Source organism: Symphodus melops (genome assembly GCF_947650265.1).
Source record: "Symphodus melops genome assembly, chromosome: 4".
NCBI lineage: Eukaryota > Metazoa > Chordata > Actinopteri > Labriformes > Labridae > Symphodus > Symphodus melops.
Window position 1 is genome coordinate 4,046,413 of NC_136694.1, and position 21,931 is coordinate 4,068,343.

Consider the following 21,931-nt stretch of genomic DNA (forward strand, 5'->3'; position numbering starts at 1 on the left):
GGGGGTGTCCATGTCACACAGGAAGGTCCATCAAAGGAAATAGTTTAATGCTTTGTTTTTTTTAAGAAAGCTGACACCATTGCTCAGGACCGAGCTGTAGACTCAAACAGACTGTGACTTTGGTGGAAGTAATACATCATTTTCAAATCAATATAATCATTTCAGTAATAATAATGGTGGAAAGGTATACCTGGGTAATAATCATAGTTGATTAAAGTCAAGCACTTCAATCATGGCTACAAACGGCTGAAATTGGAGGCGTTTCCTCCATGTCTGGGCTCAGCCTTAGCGATAGGCTGAGGAGCTCAGTTATCAGGGGGGAGCTCGGGGGTACAGCTGCTGCTCCTTCACATGAAGCTGGTTTGGCCTCCTGGACGCCTCCCTTTGGAGGGTTTGAGACCCCGGGGCAGACTCAGAGTTCGCTGGAGGTATTATATGTCCTGTTTAGCCTGGGAACGCCTCGGAAGCCCCCGGAGGAGCTGGCAAACGTATCTGGGTAGACGGAGGTCTGGGTTGACTTACTGCACCTGTACCCCGACCCGACCTCACATAGGGAGAAGAAGATGGATGGAAGGATGGACATTATATAGAGAATATACTTGATTTCTGCTCTGCTTTTAACACTGGGCTGTGTGTTTGCACTGACTGGTAGAAACACTTTGGCTCAAACAGATACAGATACCTCTGATTGATAACAATCCCTGATTTAAACATTTAAAAATATTTCATGTATCTGGCTACATTTACTCCAGCTGCAGTTCCCCAAACTGAAACCATGTTTTCTGTAGAAACTGGCACTTTGATTATACAACATGAATGACACACAGTGGTGTCAGTCTATTTGACGCTGACAGTAAATAAAAGTGTCTGTGAATTTCCTGTGTGTACACTGGGTGGGCCTGTGTGGGGCAGCCCCTGGACTCCAGGAGGAACAGGGGAGTAAAATGTCGTCTTTGTGATGTCTCTATCGCTCCATCGCGGTGCTGGAGTTCCCAGCTCGGCTCTTTGTGTGATGAGGTGACCGGCGACCACAGAACAACAGCACCTTATCAGAGGCTGTAGCTCTCTGTACTCGCTTCTCAGACACACACTGACGCACACACACACACACACACACGCACACACACACACACAGCAAGATAAAAAAAAGAAAAAGAAAAATTAGGAAAGTGAGTGTGTACTCCTGATGAGCCTATTCTTCAGACTATGCACTTTTTATGGCTCAGTACCCTTGACATCAAAAGGCCAAGAGAAAAGAGAACGAGAGGAAGGAAAGGAGAAGAGGGCACAGGCTTTTGTGTCTCCAGTCCTGAGAGCCCATCCTCTAATGAGGCAGTGCAAGGAAGCATTGTCTGAGAAATGTGTGTGTGTGTGTGTGTGTGTGTATGTTGATGTCTTTCGACCTCTCCAACAGAAATATGTCATTCAATGCCCCGAGCACACCAACATCTCAGAGATTTCTGTTGTGTGATCTTAGGAGTGTAAGTGTTTGTTTTGTGGTTTTTTTTGTTTTTTTTTTGGAAGGCCTTGAAGTTTGACTGAAGCGTTCTGAATTTCTCTTAAAGTCAGTCAGGTGGTGCTGAATGAGAGCAAAGTCATCTGATGGAAATATTTTAAAAGCATAGTGTGAAAAGAGGTGGCAGCCGAGAAACTGTGTATTTCTTTAGGTTCAGGGATTTGATTAATCTGGAGCTAGAGGTTCTTTGTCTGCAAGGATAAAACGAGTCTGTAAAGTTGACCGTTCAGCTGTGCTCAAACCCACTTTGACGTCTCTATGTTAACCCCTTGCTCATGTTCCTGAATCAAAGCATGATCAGGTGGTTTGAAGAATGTATGGAGGGCCTGTTAGGGTGTCAGCTATAGAGCATTGGGTCTCAACCTGGGGTCTGTTGGGGTATCTGAGATGTTAGGGTGGACTGTCTTTGGGTGGTTGTCCAAATGAGATTTACACATATTAAATCAAATCATGGTGTTTGGGGAAACACAAATGTCGATGCATATTCCGATGGGATGTTATCAAAGAAAACGATTCAAATTGATGTTAATTTTCCAAAGCAGTGTCTCACTCTTTTTTCTTGTGGGTCCTGAGGGGGCTCAGCTTTTGTTGGATTGAAGTAGCGGGGTGCTCCAAGGTTAAAAGGTTAGGAACCACTATAGGGTGTTCTCTGGCTCTATACTGTGTATAAGTGTATCTAAAACATGCCGTCTTCTTCGGGGATCTCTCCATTAGCTCGAACACGGTTTTGACGTTGTGGTTCTCTTTCAACAGAAATTGCCACAATACTCTGGACTTGAGGAAGTCAGCGTTGAAGGTGAAGTTTCCGACTCTTTAACTGCCCATCACGGAGAGGCGAGGGGGCCTGACCCCTGAAGGCTGGGACTCACTCTCTACTCAGATCCGAAATCCATAGGTGGCTTAATCCACAGACCTTCTGGTAAGTGAGGATTCGTTGTACAAGTCGAACATTTTACGACAGATGTGTCAACGAGGCCGATTTTGGAGATTGCTGTTGGTTGCAGGGCAAATAAAACTGCACAGTTAAAAAACACTATAAAGTTGATAATATTGGTATTGGCTGACAATGTTGCCTACCAGTCACTGCTCGTCATTGCATTCGTCCAATGCCATAATCCAATCCCAGCTGCCATTGGGCGAGAGGCTCAGTCAATCACAGGGCGTTCATACAACCACACTCATATTCAACCACCGACCTCACCAGCATGTCTCGAGCATCTTACCCAGGCCATAATTATATTTTTAAATTCAGTTATGCAGCTTTGGATCTGATGCCTATGTGTGATTTGTTCTCCTTTTTCCTCTTTGATAAAACGTTATAACTGTGCGTCAGTGTAAGAATGCTCTTTATGTGTCATACAGGTAGAGAGTGGATTTAAGGGTCACATTTGATTTCCATTTAACATTCGATGGTCAGACTGTACACTTAGCACCATAAACAATTTGACAAGTACAGTGTTGAAAGACGGTTGACGTCAGCCGACCCTTAAAGTGTAGCCGAGCAGCTGAGTCATAGAATAGAAACGAAAAGAAGGTGGCACTTTTAGAACCAGCAAATACAATTCAAACACAGCATATATATCTAATCAATAATGAACAGATTAAGTACAGGATATTGTGAGTGTCATACATAATATTTACCCTTTCAGTCTATTACAATAGAAGCAGCCCAGTCGCGTGCTTCCGAGTCATGCAGAAACAAAAGCAATATTGCAAATTCATCGCGTGAAAGGAAAGATCTTCGAGCCAAAACAATCCCAATATTCTGAATCATCTTTGTCAGAATGTCGGGTTGTGACGGCCTTATTTAGTTTGTTAGTCTGATCTGTGAAATGATACCAGACATAGCAATAATACACGTGTTTAGCATATTACTGGATAAGTCATATCGTAGCTATTGCTGGGTGGAAACTCCTTTCCTGCTAGTTTACAAGTTATGAACAAACTGCGTCATCAGCAAAGTCTTATCTCATAGTGTTATTCCCATGTAGCTTTATTTCAATACCACATTCATGACACCTCAGCGTACCTCCAGGAAATTATAATCCAAGTTTTCAGGTTTGATGATACTCTTATCAAACTGCAATCTTGCTAGTGGGTTGATGTTTGATGGTTATCACACATGTTGGTGCTGCAGCGACAGTTACCTGCAACAGGGTGCCAATTATGCAAACTAAGTCCCCGTTCGGTGGGATCTGAAGAGGCTCTTTGTACTCCCCCCCCCTCAACAGAGAGAGAGAGAGACGGGGGCAGGAGAAACGGGTGGGGAGGGATTGGCTGGGTCGGTGGTAAAAGAGGAGTAGAGAAGATGGGCGTTACATGTGAGGGAGAGCCAGTCACTATGACTTGTGTCAGCAGCTTTGTTGCAGTGTGGGAGCCCTGCTGGATCTCAACAAGTCCACTCCTCCCCAACAGGTCAGTACTGCAGAAAAGATGGAGGAATGAGCGCTCGCTGTGTGCTGTTTAATTGCATTTTTTACACCGTTTACTGCTTTAATTTTCCATCTATACCAAGTAGAGTGCAACAAATGATGACTTTAGGATTTAGAGCTTCTTTGCAGAACTTTTTGTGCAGATTGTGTCGACCGTCTGTGGACAGAGTGGTACCTCGTATCTCTTCTTTTAGCTTGTCCTCTATATGCATACGCAGAGTTTTCTCACAACAGTGTATGTAACACTCACTATGAATATCTGCTGTTGAAAGTGCAAAAGAAAAGCCTGTTTTTGTTTTTTTTCAGAGTGCTGTAAATCATCTCGTCTGGCACCTACCCTGTGGCACTTTATAGATATAGTTGCTCTTGTCAATGAAGTTTGTGTTTTCTTTCACATCATCAGGAGGAATCAGGATTATTTTCAGTATGTTTCATAATCAGTTAAAGAAACAGGAGCTTCAAAGGAGAGTTTAGTTAATCATTTAATCAAGTTTTTTTTTTTTTTTTTTTTTTTGTGGCCCGAGCTTTTTCAATCCAAATATGTGCTTCTTTTTGCTGAGTTTGAACTTTTGGTTTATGGAAAGAACCAACTGAAGATGTGACTTTTTAAACTTGGAAATTATGATGATCAGCAAATGATTAATCAGATCAAAACCAATAATTAAAATACCTTGCTGCCAAAAACCTAGGTGAGTGTCGCTGGCCACCCTGATTATTCTCTCATTGCTGATCTCGTAAAGGACAAGGTTTTAATTTGACTAAAAAGTCAAATGAATCACACTTAGAATCTTGGCCGTGGAAAATGTAGAAACACGTTTCTAGCTGTTCATCCATTTATCGGACACCTACCCCTCTCCTGTGGTTTCAGACTTGAACAATAATTATACAAGTTGTATGACTTCATGCTGACATGAGGGTCATGTATGGCATCAATTTAAATCATTTTTCATAACCAGCTCAAAACTCTTCAGTTTCATGATAAGTTACATTGTGCCTCATTTTCTAAGGCTGGCTGGATCGAAGCTCCATCATTGTCAGATTCTCAACAAAAGGATAAGGTGATGCAGGTTAGGCTGATTTTAAAAAAAACATTTGCTTTCTTTAAATGATGTTTCAGTCTTTGCTGGAGCCTCTTGTTGTGATGAGCTTGGTCCAGGCCCTGTGGGCACGCAGCCACTTTCTGGCATGGATCGCTGGATTGTTTTATCATCCCTGAGTAAATACTGCGAGCTGTGAAACATTTCTCCAAACATTTGTTTATGCATCTGTTCACACTTGTCTTAACAGGACTGCATTAGCAGGTTGGAAACTTACTGTGCGAGCTCTGTGACAAAAGGACACGGTGGACGAGGGAACAATCAGAACTGTTTCTTATTCAGGTAGAAAAAGAGACGGATCTGACTTTGGAAATATGCAAAGATTTGGGTGTGCGATGTATTATTATGTGTGTCTTTTTTGTCGTTATTCTATTGTAGAGTGTTGTGTTTGTGCCAGCTGACAGAGGCGTTGTGGTTTCCTGTCTTTGATATGTTCCTGCAGGGAACCTTCTGCCATTACAGCTGTCAGTCTCAGTGCTGACAATGGGATGCCTTTATTTGTTTATCACCAAGTGAACCTGTTTAGATGTCTAACACTTTATCCTGTTGCTCTCAACTGCGGAGACCGGCTCCTGGCACTCTCTCTCTCTGTCTATTGTGCTCTCTCTTTGCTATTCTGCCTCAGGCAAGAGTTTGAGAGCGACAAGGACGATATAAATCCAACAAGCTCCTGTTGGGAGGGGGAAGAAAAAAAAAAACAGTGAGAGAAAGACTGAGGAAACAAAAGAGAAGAAGAGAAGAAAGGGAGAACAACAGAAGGGATTTGCATTTCCAATCCCCCTGGGGGGGAAATGTCAGGTTTTACGTGTAACAACTTGTTGGGTAACTGAGGTTATGTGTGAAGTGATTCTTGTGTCGTGGGAAGTGCAGAGTTTCAGTGTTTTCAGCACTCACAGGAGAGGAGTTGATTTTTATCTTGGCACAGAGGCATGTTCCCTCCGTCCACGGTCATCCTCCATCAACTCCCTCTAAGTTCTCAGTGAGGACAGGACCAGAGTTGTTCTGTAACAGCATAGCCATTACTGCAGTGAGGCTGTTAGTATGTCACAGTGAGGGACTTTGTAAAGCTCAGTTCAAGCATATTATCTCCTTCTGTATTTGGACATACGCGTGAATAGGTTTTCTGGTTATATCGCTTCAAACATGTCAAGTGTTGTAAATGACAACATGCTTCTGGTGTTTTCACACATGCACAAAACTCCTGAGTGAGAATCCTGCAGGACGCCTTCAGTATCACATCACGACTGGTGTGTTTCCATTGTGATCTCTGTGCGTGTAATGACACTGCTTCATTATGTGTTATGTACACCAGCAGGACGACAAGTAGCATTCATAAAAAAACAAAAGGCATCCATGTGTCCAACTCAGTTGCCTTATTCGCCATTGCTGATTTTGCGTATTCTCTCACTGGTTGCCAACTCACTCAGCACGAATTTTTCTTGGAGTTGTGTGACGCATTGTGGCATCTTGGCTTCATGCAGAAATGTTACTGGGGGAGTTGGCAGGTAAAACATCAAAACAATTTGTCACACATCTGGCTCACAACTAAAACATTTGTGACACTTTCTGGTATGTTGTGCATATCTGAAAACACCCCAAAAACATCTTGCCCTTTGTTACTAACTCTTATTTCATGTATTAGTATTATGGCAGTCCTATAATACATCCATTGTATAATTAATATTGGGGGGGTTTTCTCTCCCTGCTTTCAGCTTTTTTTTTTTCTTTTTGTTAATATTGTTGGGCTGATCTACAAATTAGCACTAAAGTAGAAAAATCAACACCTTTGAAAGACTTGGAATCATAGGAATAATAAAAATCTTCGATGCATTTAATCATTTGCTCTATCACATGAAGTCCTGGATAAATGTGCCGTGCATCCACATCATTTGGCCTAGCTTCTTAATGTTGTGGCAAATGGGAGATTAGCACAATAATTTACAAAAAAGAGATGTTTGAGGATATTTGGCTACACAAACCCTCTGGTTAGCTTTGCTAATTTAAATGATTGGATCCTGGATGGACAAAAAACTGTAGATGAGACTTTTTTTTTTACTTTCACTGTAGGTCTACTTTAATATGCTAAATACAGTATGCAACTGTCATGAGTAGCATACTTTTTAACCTTATTTTAGATTATTGTTTTGAGATTTTCATGCTTTATCAAGAGGGTCAGACTATTGATCATGTTCGATTATAGGCTGTACAGTTCTATAGAAACTGTACATGAGACATGCAGTTTTACCACTGAGTGTAACCAGAGCCCCACTAGTTTCTCCTTTCTATAGTGCCATTATGAAGTTCCAGTCAATACTCCTGGACTGTACTTGTAAACTGCATCTGCAACTTCATAATATTGGTGTCACAGCTCAGCTCTGTTCAGTCTTGCTCGATCAAACATCTTGTCTCTGTTGCTACATCCAATGGCGGATCAAATGAAGACTTACTTTGGTTTCACATCATAGAAGAGGCGTAACAGGTGCGTCAACATCCAGTGTCGAACTGGCTGTATGTAGATGTAAGCGACATTTTGTATTATGTGGGCACGAAAAGATGAGTGTAGGATGACAATTGTCTGTGGACTCTTAACTCTGTGCATCACCTCTTACATTACACTTTTTATCCATTGGTGACATACAAAATAAAAGGATCAGGGCAGCTTTAAGTTCAACAATAAAAGTCAAAGATCAATGAAATAAAGTGAAGTTAAAGCTCCTAAAGGAACGTTTAGTTTGTGTTGTTTTTGGTGACCCCTGTGGACAAAGTGGTATCTTTTATCCTCTAATGATTTCATACTTGACATGTATACGTATAGGGCTTTTTAGGAAAATATCTCATCTTGCTCTTCTGACATTCAAACACATCACTCACTCTGTGATTATTGTGGAAAATGAAATGTGCCTGCAGTCAGATACCCGCTCTGATTCTCTCCTCCCTGGCAGAGGATTGATAACAATCAGTCACGTCAGATGTGTTTGTCACTTGGCTTTCCGGACACAGGTGTTTTTTCTTTCCCGTATTCTTCTTATCACGTCTTTCAAAGCAAACATGTTATTCCCTCCATGAGCTGCATTCAGCACTGCCTTGAGCAATAAGTCAGTTGTATTGACTTTAATTTGAGAAGTAGTTTCAGAAGTCTGTAATAGAAGTATTCTGGTCACTTTGTTCTGCTTTGTTTAGCTCAGCAGCTGTGCTGAGGTTTGTTTTATGGTGATTTCTTCACCACATGTGGTGCACGCCTATAAAAGCTGAACAACACTGTTGGTGGTCGGTAAACAGGCCTCAATCAGATCACCATGTAGGAAGCACATTCTATTTAAATAATGCAATGCATGCACTACATACATCCACAAGGTCGCGTTCCACATGGGCACAGTCAGCTCGAGTTAGGAGAAGTGTGTGTCTGAGGAGTTGAGAGTGATTTGAGGGGAAGTCATAAAACCTCGACTGGTTTGCATTGTTCTCGCTGAGACGTTGAAGGCATTGTTTGAAATAATAAAAGCAAAAATCTTTGTGCTTGTAAAACACACACACACCTTGATGCATTCTTAGCTGTCAACAGCTCTGCGGGTCGCTTAGATTCTGTGCATACCTCTGTCACACACACACACACACACACACACACACACACACAGTCCGTGCAGAGGCGTGTGAACGCCACCTGTGGCAGCTCTACAGCCCAGCCTCTGTGGAACGTGGAGGGGAGACCCAGGAATAACTTCCAGCGTGGGACAAAACTCTCGCACACACAATCAACCCCGTGCTGGTACCAACGGGAGCCTAAGCGATGTTGACTAAACAGTTTCCAAACCTCTCTCTCTTCATTCCTCCATTCTCAGTCCTTCTCTACACTCAGGAAAAAAAACACCACACCTGAACAAGGACTCGGACAGTATTTAGCTGATACACATCAGTGTGTGTTTACAGTTGTTAGCTGATAAACCGGAGTGTTAAGATTAGGGTTCACTAAATTATTGCTTGAATTTCCCTCGGGATCAATAAAGTATCTATCTATCTAATTAAAGAGAAAACCGGATCAAAGTCAATCTCAAATGAACACACGTAAAAAGACACGTGAACAAATGAGTGTGTGCAATATTGCATGGGCAGGAGTGAAATGAGTGTGAGCGCAGCTCTTGGCCCAGGTCGTGTTTATTGGCTTCAGTGTTTTGTAGCTACCGGCTGTGTGAAATGATTTTTAGTCATGATTCACAGTTCACACAAACACAGGTCGAAAGTCACTCACACAGTTTGCGCAGGTTTCGAGCTCTGGCTGTCAAGTAGCTCTGTGGTGAAATCAAGCGGCAACCTCGGGCGTTGACAAATGAAGCCAAAGTGGAAGTGCAAATCATGCACTCCGTCGAGGGTCTGCTTGAGGCTGGCTCTAAGACCGCTGGAAGTCAAATACAGCAGACAGTTAAAGCAGACAGTTTAGTGTCCGGTTCAAAAGATGAAATTGGTCTGATTAGCGATTGTCCCCACAGACGCACACTGCACTGGGGGGTGAATAATGGCTCCATCTTGATTTTATGAATGATGCATGTTATCCAAAGTTAGGCGCTTAGCTGATCTGATTGGCAGCTTGGTGCAATGGAACAGTTCAGCTCTCTGCCTGTCGTTACGTTGACTGAAAGTTAGGCTGGGACAGGATTTCCAGCATGGCGGCTATTAGCGCTGCTGAGCTTTTGGAGCCTCCTGCTATAACAGATGGCTAACGCAGCTCAGTCTTTGTGCTATAATGTTTATTCTTTGGGTGCATTTGTTTTCTTGCGCCTTCATCTTATCAAGGCCTTCAGGTTAAGCAGCCTCTCACCGTTGACTTTTGTAATGGTAGCATGTTATTGTACATCGCGGAGAGGTCAGGCGAGAACAGCGCTAACTAACAAACTTGGACGTAAACAAAGTGAACAATCCCATTTCTTTGAGGAACAGAATGCATTGAATGTGCTCGTTAGGTCTCGGGGAAACGCACAATATGGTTTGTTGAGAAACAAAGAAGGTAAACATTGCAACAAACTGTGCACCTTAAATTCTAAGAAGTGCAGAACAATAGGCTGATTGTGCTGAGCAGTCAACCATGAATAAAGTCAATCATAATGTGACTCGCAGGTAGTTTGGTCCAAATTTCCCTGCAGCACATTTCTCGTCGCTCTTGTTTTGAAGCCACGTACGCACGACTTGATTCATTCATGTATCTTTTCCTGTTTGGAGAACATTTTAGGTGAGAGTTATTAAATGTGTATCAGTGGTTTAGACCATCAGGTGATTTACTGTTGAGGCTTAACGTTGCATTCAGGCTCTTAGCTGTGTGTTATTGGTGCAGTACACACACAAACACACACACACACACACACACACACACATACATCATAGAGGGTTGGAGCCTTGGCCCCTGGCAGACAGGTGGCTTTGTTCAGACTCACAGTGTGCAGGCTGGGAGAGCTGGGTGAAGTGGGGTGTGTGGGGGGGGGGTCTAATCATTATCATGCTTTCCGCAGAACGGTGGCGCTCTGCATTTTTTTGTCGTGTTCCCGAGTTGGTCGGCACATTCCGCTGGCATTGTTATCCGGCCTGTTTCCTGCGGCCGGCTGCTTTTGTCAGCCTCTCCCTCATTGTCCCGGCTTCCTTTGTTCCCCGGCTCTAACAATGGCTTTTTTTTTTTCTGCCTCTTAATATATATGTGCACTTTTTGCCCTTGTGTTTTCTGTTTGTTTTGTTCTGCTGTCTGCCATGTTTTTCTTTCTCCTGCAGCAGAGTTGGGAAATAACACATACACACACGCGCACACACAAATCCCCCCCACACACAAGCTTGAGTTGATATGTTTAAGTTCGAAGTGGTTCAAACTGTTCTCACTCAACCTGTCCGCTCCTCCTTTTCTCCCTCACTGAGGTTTTGTCTGTCTCCCTCCCCTGTAGCCTGATATTAGTCACTGTCACTCACACACAAACACACTTTGATCGTGTGTCAGACTGTTCTTCATGCTTTGGTAGCAACACAATGACAAAAACATCTGGTGTATGTCATGTGTAGAGCTAATCGAAGGTAGTCGGAGCTGATAGAGTGACCTGATATCAAAGAACATGGACGCTGAAACTGTGATTTTCAGGGTCGATTCGAGAAAGCTTTCATCGCCTGGTGTGTGTAGCATGTCTCAATAGCAGAGTGTCAAAGTGTCTATATATCCACTCACCAATTTGTGCATTTACTGATATTGAAACAACCCTATAGCTATGTATAAAATAATGAACGCAGTTTCACAGCCCAAGAGGAATGATGCTGTCTGTTTGCTAATCCTCTTGGTTTGACCAGAGCAGAATATGTTGACAGCTGTTGGATGAGTTGCCATTAAAGTTGCCTCAGGAGGATAAATATCACTGTTTTGTTTTTTCATAATTTCCCATTTTCTCAGAGATCATCCAGCTGAGGATTTCTGTGAACTTACGTTGAGGCCCCCCCCCCCCCAAAAAATAAAACGTTGGTTTAAAGGAAGATTGTGCAACTTTTTGATCCAGTAGATGTCGCCCTTGAGCACCAGCATTAAACCAAAACCAATATCTGTTTGGCGACACCTCTGCTATTCTGAAGCCTCCGCTCTCCTCCAGCGGCACACCTCCAACACCTCTCCACTCGGGTTCACATGAAGGAGTGATTAATTAGAACGCACCTTCATTCAGAACCTTTGAGGCTGAAAGTTCTCCTTAGCTCGAGCTGCGATTGTGGCATGCATTGTTGTGTTAGCATGCTAATGTTAGCACACTTTAGTTAACTCATAGCTTGATATTGAACTTAAATTGACCCAAAATGATTGTGATCTAAAGACACATCATGTGATTTGATTCTGCCTCAGGCTGTTTTAACTTCCTATCTTCTGCTCCTGTTGTAACTATCATCTCTCCCATGCACTGATATTAAAAGTGGCATGGCACGAGCCCAAACTGCAACATGCCGCAAGTGATCCCTTCATGTGTGGTTTTTGTTTGTCTTCTTACAGAATGGTTGAGCCCAGCCCTCCAGCGCTGCACCTCCTCTCCGGCGGGGATATCAGCATGGCGGCTGTCGGTGTCAAAGTAGAACAGGAGGAGTCTGGTGGAGCGGTCGGAGTCATCACCAATGTGAAACCTCCTAAGACCTCTCCTACGTGTGACTGGTCAGCGAATCATCCACTGGAGGCCCGCCAGTTGACCCCACCGCTCTCCTGCTCCCCATCGGTAAGAAAAAGCGGCAGTAACTCTCTCGAGGTATTTTAGAGTAGATGGAAGTGTTGTATTATTTATTTTCCTTCTTGGAAGCTTTGTTAATAAACGGCCTCTTTGTGCGTCTTAACAGGAGGGCTCTCCAGGTAAAGAGCTGCCTCACAGGCAAAGCCCCCTGGGACTGAAGGAGGCCAGGTCACATGACCGAGCACAGGGACATTCAAACTTCAAAGAAGGTTTGTCCAAACTTCGAAACATGCTCTCTTATCCACTTTCTTTTTTGTCCATTTACATGAGAGTAAAGATGTCCACGAGTCTCAGCCAAGGAATAATTTAGTAACACTCTCAGAGCAACTCTGACCCAATAAATGGGCCCCGTCCACACGTAGCCGGGTATCGCACAAAACAAAGATATTTTTCTACGTTTTGGCCTCTCATCCACACAAAAATGCAGATTTACGGCATCAACCACAAAGCTTTTAAAAACCTCAGACCTAAGTGAAGATTTGCCAATTCTCCGTTGATGCGTTTGCATGTGGACGTCAATAATCGGGGTTTTGCGTTTTGAAACATCACTTCCTGCGACAAAATATGTTCATACTGTTTCTTGGAAACAACAACTATGAGTCTAAAATATTCTTCATGTCGTGTTTGAAGAACATTTCTCTATTTTCTCTTCAGCTTGTGAAACTCTAACCCTGTTCGAAATCCTCCGCACTGTTTTAAGAAAGCATTGGTGTGCTCATTCCTGCACATGTTCTATTTCCGTCTTTGGAAGTATTTCTCTCAAACAGTTTATTACAAAAGTCCATACAATTCATCACACCGACCACACTCGGGTGACTCTGTATCTTATGTATTTAAGTGCATTACATTCGGCTGCTATTCAGCAGTAAACAATACAGTCTGCTGAAAATCAATGCGTTAAAGTGACAGTTTGTCTTCTGAAGCGAGGGTGTTGTGTTGCTTTCTGAATGGATTCTAAGGGACCGGGTGTTTTTTTTTTTTTTTTGAAGTCTGGTTTTGTTCAGTTGTTCACTAACAGAGTAAAAGGCTGCTCTGTGAGTCGCCCCCGAGCCTCTCCCTGCCCTTAAGTCTTTCACCAGCTGGCACTCCTCACCTTAAATTTTTCTCAAGTTCTCTCCACTCGCTGACCTTGGATTGTTCTCTGTTCAAATATTGATCCACTCAAACACTCAAAACTTCTCCCAGACGCACAAACAACCTCTGCCCTTCTCCAATCAATTCCATTAGGATGGCAGAGGAGAAGCTGAGAGAGTAGTTTGATGTCAGATGGGTTTTATTTGACAGAAAATGTGTTTTTTTTTATGCCATGTAGTGCAGCTCAGTGCAGTTCTTCTGAGTACCTGATGTGTTCTGTTAACAGTAATGCCCACCATTGAGAAGCTGCTGAATGCCGACTGGAAAGAGAAACTTCTGGATAAAAGCTCAGGGTGGGCAGGACAACTGAAAGGTCAGTTTGCAGACACTACCAACATTTCTTCACCACTTATTTACTGCTTTTATACCATTATTGCATGTTACTGGAATATTGTGCAAATATCTTCTGCACTTCTCTGTGTAAAACACGTTCTATAAACCCTTTCACATACCTCCATGCACTAAATAAGTACAACACAGGCTGCTGTCAGTATCGTTCTGCTACATCTGTAGCCTATAGCTTTTGATAAGGAGGCAAACATTCACACGCTGGTTTTCAGGGAGGACGCTGCTTCATTTGCCTGTGTCCCACTGTTGGATTCACATTCAGGCACAAGCTGTTTAAACTCACCCTCTGACTTTGTCCAGGAACTCCAGAGTCCCTGGCAGAGAAGGAGCTGCAGTTGTTGATGATGATCAACCAGCTGAGCGGTCTGAGGGAGCAACTCCTGGGGGCTCACTCCGAGCAGAGGAACATGGCCGCCCTGCTGCTGGAGAAACAGCAGCAGCAGATGGAGTTGGCTCGACAACAGCAGGAACAGGTAACAATCACACCTGTGTCAAATCACTGAATCTAGGAATCTATAGTTACTCTTGTCTTTCTTTGAATCTATATTGACTCCGTAAAAGCACGCAGGAGCTATTTTAGATACTTAACAGATCAGCTTTTGTTGAAGGGGTTCAGGTTCTTGAATGAATCACTGATCACACTGTCCACATCATTATAAATGATGCACGTGAAAATGAACATGTCCTCGTGTCTCAGATCGCCAAGCAGCAGCAGCAGCTGATCCAGCAGCAGCACAAGATCAACGTGCTTCAGCAGCAGATCCAGGTCAGCCCCTCTCGAGACCTTACACACGTCTCTGCACCCTGGACATGACATAATGTCATTTGAGAAGTTCACATAGCAGATGAGACATCGGTGTTTCAGAGATGTGACGCAGGAGCATTTAAGTAAGGTGTATTTGTCCCGCCTCGTCCCAGCAGGTGAACATGCCCTACGTGATGATCCCGGCTTTCCACCCCAACACGCAGCCCCCCCAGGTCACCTCTGAGTCCCAGATGACCCTACCCCTGCAACCAATCCCCTGCAAGCCAGGTCAGTCGTCAAGCTCACAGCGAGGTTTCAGAGCTGTGGAGGAGACGGGTTGGGAAACATTGGCTCACATTAAAACTGATCACCACAGTTGAATAGTAAACGCTATGGGTAAAAGGAAGGAGCCTCAGGGTTGTACTCCAGTGACCAGTGTTCATATGGACAAGTCAGTTATGTAAAACAGCTTACTGGTTTTAATGGTCACTCGTCAAGTTTCTTTGTAAACTAATTTTAAGCCAATTTTTAGGATATCAGTTGATATTTATTTTTAAGGACTTGTTCGCACGTCCAGCTATCTGATGAAGTAAGTGTGCAGAACGTTAAACTATCACTTGAAAAGAAAAAGGAAAACCATCCTGCACACTGCCATCGCAAAGCACGTTTCAGTCCCTCTGAACCTTTTGTCAAGTGTGTTCTCAAACGGTCCCCCACCGTGATCTTAAGCACTGCAGACAAAGCTCTACCTACTGTGTGTGCTCATTTAGTCATGGAGCAGTAACACGTGCAGAGTCGACCACACCGAAACTGACCTGTTCACAGACGGATCTTATTTAAGGAATGAAAACGTCGGCCTTCCTTACTTTCAACAAGTAAAATCACGAGTTACAATGCTTCTTGTTTGTATCATCTCTGGATATCAAATGTGAAACGATGCACATTTCCATCCACGCCTATAACACAAATACTAGGCTATTAATATGAACACTTTCCCCACTTCATACTGTCGCATTCATTTTCTGTTAAAAACACGTTTTAAAGATACCTGTGGCTACCATTGAAAATATGTTCAGTCTGGTCTTAAGTGGAGGACTTAAACTATTTGAAGACATTGATCACTGATTATGTTTAGACCAAACTTCTCACCAGATCCATTATTTTCACGTCTTACATATCTCGTATATACTGCTCGTGAGATTATGGTATTAGTGCAGTGCATCATAATCACCAACCAAAAAAGATCATTGCAGGATGTATAGACTGTACATGAATGCTAAATGGACTTGAGTCTTGTGACTAGTCAAAGTGCTTTTGCACCGCGAGTCACACCTACACATTCACACTCTGATGGTAGAGGCTGCTGTGTAAACTGATCCCATTCACACACATTCACACACCGGCGACGAAGCAGCAGAACAACTGGGTGCGCCCATGTCTGATGTGCCCAAGAACACATCAGACATGTTGCTGCAAGAGCTGGGGCTCGAACCCTCGACCTTCTGAGTTGATAGACAACCGACTTTACCATCTGAGCCACAGCTGCCACTGACGGTTGTCACAGCAATAAATTGCTTTATTTCTTAACTTCATAAATTAAGAATAAAGAATAAAGTAAAAGATTCAACATGAACTTATGAAAATATCAAACAAATGTCTAAACTGGAGCTGAAAATAAAACAAATGTTCATTGCGATTATTCATATTTGAAACTCTATTGTTATTGTTTAATTATTTTGTTCAGCGTTTTGCATTGTCTTCAGCTTACATTACTTTACTCTCAGTATTCAAACCTGCTAGCTCAAAGGTTACCACATGAACTTCCCAACTCGTTACGCGTCAAACACAGCGGAAGCTAACGGTAAAAACAAAGTGAAACGTTTCAGAAGATGGTCCCTTCAGCTGAGCTGTCCCGGAGATTTTTAAAGGTGAGACATTTAAAGGTGCAGAAGGGTCGTCCTTCTCTTTTACTGTGACAACAGGGAGACGCTCAGGAGACTAATCTACGATGCGCCCAGATAGCATGTGATAAATGCCATTTAAATGTATGCATTATTTGGGTGCTGTCAGTCCTGGTTTAATCCAAATACAGTACCATCATTCACTTCCTCACTGTCCATTTTAAAACACTTTTAATCAACTAACTTAATTATGATGGACTTCCTGTTTTTCTTTAGATATTTTGATAATCGTCAAGGTCCAAGTTACTTTTACAGAGGTCCTGCATTCTTTTGATTTTTTTTCTACTCCTTTCGTGAAGGAAGAATAAAACCTTGTCTTCTTTGACATCGAATGAAAGCTTTGAAGGTCAGAAACTCTGCGCTGAAAAGTTGTGGCCACAAAAGCAATTTGTTGCCATGGGTGCTGGAACATCTTCTTGCACTTCAACTCCTATTTTATAGGAAAGGAAAGGCTTTCGTGAGATACAAATGTATGCTTCAATTCAACAATGTGGCTGATAGCTCCTTTCATACACGTATGCTTGCACAGTTAGCAGGCTATAGAGGGCACGGCGTAGAAAGCTTTGTGCATGCTTTCACAAGTCTTAAAAGCCGGGCTTGTGTGTGACCTTGTCTCTTCCATCTTTTCAAACCTAAAAGACACAAGGCCAGTCTTTAAAACATTGTAGGCGGAATTTAAGGATAACCACTTATTTGCTCTCTGAGGAATTTAAGTGGCTATGTTTGAGTGTCTCAGAATGTTCTGACAGATAAATAAAAAAGAAAAACTGCTGGGTTGTTTGGAAGAGGTCAGCTTAAGTCAAATATTTGATGCGTCTTTTATTTGATGATAAAGACGCATAAAAAACAGCTATGCAGTTTATTTCATTTTGTAGTGTCCTCTATTTGTTTTGTTTAAACTATTAAAATCTTCTCCTATTCACAGATTTTCTTCTAAAGAAGTCAAGTTCGAGAGAGGGAGAACCCACTCATGTTTTATCTCAAATTAAACACAATCCAAGTCGATTGTAAAACCAAGTTGTAGAGTTGTCTGTGTTCCTTTTATTCCTAGAGCACATCCACTCCACAAGCTTACACAGAAGTCCATGCTTGTTATTCTAATGGAAAGTAATTACATGTTACAAAGTTAAATAAGATATAGTGTTCATCTCGTGGGCGGCTGTGGCTCAGTTGGGATCGTCATTTCTTAATCAGAGGGTCGAGGGTTCGATCCCCAGCTCCTGCCGACACATGTCCGATGTGTCCTTGGGAAAGACACTTATAGTATATCCAAGTTGCCCTCGCAGCCTCTGCAGTACCATCAGGGTGTGAATGTGTAGGTGTGACCTGGGGAGTAAAAGTGCTTTGAGTAATCAGAAGATTAGAAAACAACTATAAAGGCTCAAGTCCATTTACCATAAGATTTCACAATCTATGTTGCACATCCTGATGGTCCAGTTCTTTGAGAGGGCTTGGTGTAATTTTCTAAATTCTGTTTTTTTTTCTAAATGAAGAGAACAAAAGCCTAATTTGCTGAGTGTGCAGAGCTTGCAGGCCATGACCTGTAATGCTTTATACTGTGGATTTAAAGCAAAGCAATACCATGGGTGTTACAAATCAACATCCTATCGTTCATTTAAATATCCGTTTAAAAACAGTATTACTTTAGTGCAGGTGGAGCTATGGTTAGTGTGCACTCCGAGCGGGCGGCCCAGGATCAAATCCAACCTGTGGCTCCTTCCCCGCATGTTGTTCTCCACTCCTTCACTCGCTCTGATTCCTGACTCTGTCCACAGTCCTATCTCTCCAACAAAGGCCCAAAAACCCCCAAAATAAATCTTAAAAAAGGAAAAGGTTTATTGAGCACCAACAATGTCAACACTGATGCCTTACCCATGGTAACTGCATGACGGAGATCATTTGTTCTCGTTACCCAATTTGTATTGTATACACCTGTGTTTGTTTGTTGGATGTATTCTAATGAACCTGTGTTAATGGATTATATTTAACTCTATGATGCTAAAGAACATCTGGCAAAGGTACTGTCGATAAAAGGTAGCCTTCCAGCTTACTTTGTTTACATCGGTCTGACTGTTGATTAATGTACGCGGTCCCTTTTCAAACACAGATAAAAACAATAAACTTCCCAACGAGTTATGACCTTAGACGGAGATTGTTTGTCCTCCCATCACTTCATGTTTTTACTGATGCTCATAGTTTCATTGCATTAGTCATGGGGTGGTTGTTGCTAACCAGTAGAGTTGGGCGGGTCCCAACTGGAAGGTGGGGGGAACAATCCCTGGCACCTCCAGTCACATGTCAAAGTGACCTACAGCCGAAAACTAAACCTGTAATTGCTCCCGTTGCATAGCCCGCGTGTGCGTGTGAATGAAATTGCGTGTAACGGCTGCAGAGCCTCCCCACACACGTGGATGACGCTTTCAGCCGTTGATAGCTGGACTGATTCAACCTCTGATTTTATTTGTAATAGTAACGTCAAAGCCATATTTACAGGTTTTATTTACAGACGTTGTCTCTTTAAAAAAAAAAGTTTAGCGCGTTGCAAAAAACGTTCAATCCTTCTGTGAATCTGGTCCTCAATGTTCTGTTGCACATTTCTCTGATACTGCTGATGTTGGAGTTACTGTCTGATGTTTGAGTGTATATTACATGTGAATCATCGTCTTCGCTTCAATCAACGGTACTGTAATTCTAACAGTTTTTTTTTTTTTTTGTACACCTTCCCACAGACTTTACCATGCAGATGCTGCAGAACCCTCACCCCGCCCCGGTCAAGAGGAGCAGTGGTTCCTTCAGACAGGTACATTATTATTACTGCATTGTTTGTCATCCATTGACAATTTATTATTAAAGTGGAAAGGCTGATTCTCAAGTCCCAAAAAATACAAATGCTTATATTTGTTCCTAGAGATTATTGTGTTAGTGTTTGTTTACTCTGCAGTGTGTGTGTGTTTATGTACTGTTTACTTAATGCCTTATATGTGTGGTTAAGGGAACATAAAAGTAAGTGACACCCTCCAGATTAAACAGAAAATGTACTTTGGGGCACTTAGGAAGCTGAAAACACCACACCCTCTGTTCAAAGGTTTAACGTGTGTGGTACAGACGTGTGCGAGGGTGCTCTTACATTTGTGTGTGTGTGTGTGAATGTAGCGTGAATTGTATTTGCACGGCTGGTTCTCAAGCAGGGATCTAGCAACACGGCTTAAAAAAACAAAAGGGAAGAGAGGATGAGGGGAACACAAAGACAAAAGACCTGAGACGCTTCAAAGGTGTGACGGATGCGCTCCGACATGCCAAATCTGCCGTGCATAACCGGAATACACGCACACACCCTTGCCCTTTGTGGTTACGCCTGAATGTGTGTTAGTGGCCCCACCCCTGCTCATCTGCTCTCCCTGTGTTTTTTAGGAAGCCAGTCAGCCCTTGAACCTGACCTCCAAGCCAAAGGGGCTGGAGCTGGGGAAAACACCCAGTCCACAGAGCCTGGAGATGGGATCCCTGGGGATGCACGGGGCCTACAGACCCAGAGACCATCACAGAGAAGTGAACCACAGCCCGTCACGATCTGCCCTCAGTGAGTCCCCCCCCCCCCCCCCCCCCGCCTTACTGTTACACTCCTTGATTGAAAGTGTGGAATTTTAACAGACTCATTTCAATTAGTCTGATTAATCCTGCATAGATTTCTGAACATATTTTACAGCATTTTTGTCATCGCAGCCGTTCCAGGATGCTTTATTCAAACAAACTCTTGGGTGGTTCTTGAACTTTTCTTTGAATTTAGTTTATCATTAAAAGAGTTGTATAAGGAATGGACAGCGCAACTACTTTCCTCAAGTCAAGCCAAAAGACGTAGAGCTCCTCCGACTGGCTGGCTGCGCTAACAGATGGGACACAGGTCAAACTACAAAATGAATATACAAATACGTTTTTCTACAACTTTTTTTTTGGGTCACTGATTGTCTATTGGTGTCACATTCATGTGTTAGGAGAAATATTTTTGACTTAGTTATTTGACGCTGTAAAAGATGCCGTGACTGACAGCTCGTGTGATGAATGTGGTCGCTGCTGAGCTGTCTGCAACTGGAATTGCAGAGCAGAGTAAAAGAGGAAACATAATAAACACTAACACAAGAGCCCTTGAACTTCCAATAACTGTGAGAGTCTACTTCAAACTGACACCTGACAGAACCTGTTCTGCTGTGGACTGTACCGACATGAGGCATCCGTGCCATTTTATTGGTAAGATCAACATGTGTTTTGTTAGTGGGAGTGGTGTGACGCCCCTCTAATCACTATCTCACTGACTATGGCTCCAAATGCTCAATATGTCAGCGCCCGTCAGGACGGTATATTGGCTTCATCTTTGTTCTGCAGCAGGAGGTTTAATGTCCATCTGTATACACAGCACTTTGGGTGTCTAGATATGCAGTCCAGTCAGTGCACACTGTACCACTGGACTTTCCACTGAAGCGACTAGAAATGTATTTGCATCTGTAGGTAAAAAGTTACAGTAAAAGAAGCTTCCAAACGTAAGAACTGCAATCAAAAGAAAAACACAAATTAACTGTGCAGGTAGGGAAAGTTTCAGAGAATCTGTAGGAACCCCGAACCCAAAGGAATTTCAATTATAAGGCTGATGGTATGGTACCATCCACACAGCATGAATAAGAGAGGATCAGTACAGTAGCTACATTCAAAGCAGGAACTGCTCTTTATTATTATTAGTAATATTACTGATTACTGAGGTCTAAGTTTACTGAGTGGTGGATATGTTAGTGTCATCTTTTTTATTTTCAACCAGTTAAACCTAAAATGATGCTTTTAATACAAGTGGAGGCAGCAGTCACATGTAACCTAAGGTATTCTTGGTGTCTGTGAAAAGCTCGTTGGCTCATACAGAGACAAGAGTGTCATGTTAAACAGCGTTCAGTATTTTATGGAAACACATGCAAATCCATCTGATTTAATCCCGACTTTGTATGCCTCATTCTCTAAAATAAGCTGAGTTTGTATAGTTTCTATCTTCCTCATATTTCCATCAGAAGGACATAAAGGTGATTCTTATCTGTATGTCAGAGGAGACCTGGGAAACTGTATGTCACGTTCCTTTAGGACTACAGAGTGCAGCCGGTTCAACTCCCCTGATCTCATTTACATCATCTTCATCATTCACTGACATCTTTACTTTTCTCCTTTCTGTTCTGTCTTTTTGTCTTCAGGTTTTCTCGGAGATGGCGATGTGGTCACTCAGGCCATCCATGACGCCCAGCTGCTCCTGAGGAACCACAGCGCAGGAGGACGAGAGAGGGAGAGAGAGAGGGAAAGCGGTGGAAAGATGGTGAGTACAACGTTCATGGGATCCAAATGTGCCATACATAATCTAGAGCTCCTGTCAGACAAGGATTTCTCGTGGCTAAATGACCTCAAGCACTTTGACGTTAAAGTTGCTAAACTCTTCCAGGCTGTAAACAT

At 42.8% G+C, this 21,931-nt stretch overlaps 1 protein-coding gene and 1 long non-coding RNA gene across 6 annotated transcripts in view; one reads left to right on the forward strand and one right to left on the reverse strand.

The window, feature by feature from the left end:
* LOC306822617 overlaps positions 1 to 21,931 on the reverse strand; it is a 299,929-nt gene that overhangs the window by 243,425 nt on the left and 34,573 nt on the right. The window lies entirely within an intron of this gene.
* The window catches only part of sox13 (SRY-box transcription factor 13), a 42,619-nt gene that overhangs the window by 12,825 nt on the left and 7,863 nt on the right, over positions 1 to 21,931 (forward strand). For 2 of the 5 annotated variants that reach the window (XM_079340689.1, XM_079340691.1), the window contains exons 2-11: positions 2,270 to 2,435; positions 12,040 to 12,286; positions 12,375 to 12,477; positions 13,629 to 13,715; positions 14,051 to 14,223; positions 14,448 to 14,516; positions 14,669 to 14,783; positions 19,186 to 19,256; positions 19,868 to 20,033; positions 21,679 to 21,797. In XM_079340689.1, the coding sequence (XP_079196815.1) occupies positions 12,041 to 12,286; positions 12,375 to 12,477; positions 13,629 to 13,715; positions 14,051 to 14,223; positions 14,448 to 14,516; positions 14,669 to 14,783; positions 19,186 to 19,256; positions 19,868 to 20,033; positions 21,679 to 21,797 (1,149 nt within the window). In that variant the 5' untranslated portion in view covers positions 2,270 to 2,435; position 12,040. Of the gene's footprint in view, positions 1 to 2,269; positions 2,436 to 3,854; positions 3,932 to 12,039; positions 12,287 to 12,374; positions 12,478 to 13,628; positions 13,716 to 14,050; positions 14,224 to 14,447; positions 14,517 to 14,668; positions 14,784 to 19,185; positions 19,257 to 19,867; positions 20,034 to 21,678; positions 21,798 to 21,931 lie in introns of those variants that run through there. The other 3 variants (XM_079340687.1, XM_079340688.1, XM_079340690.1) reach the window with 3 other exon arrangements.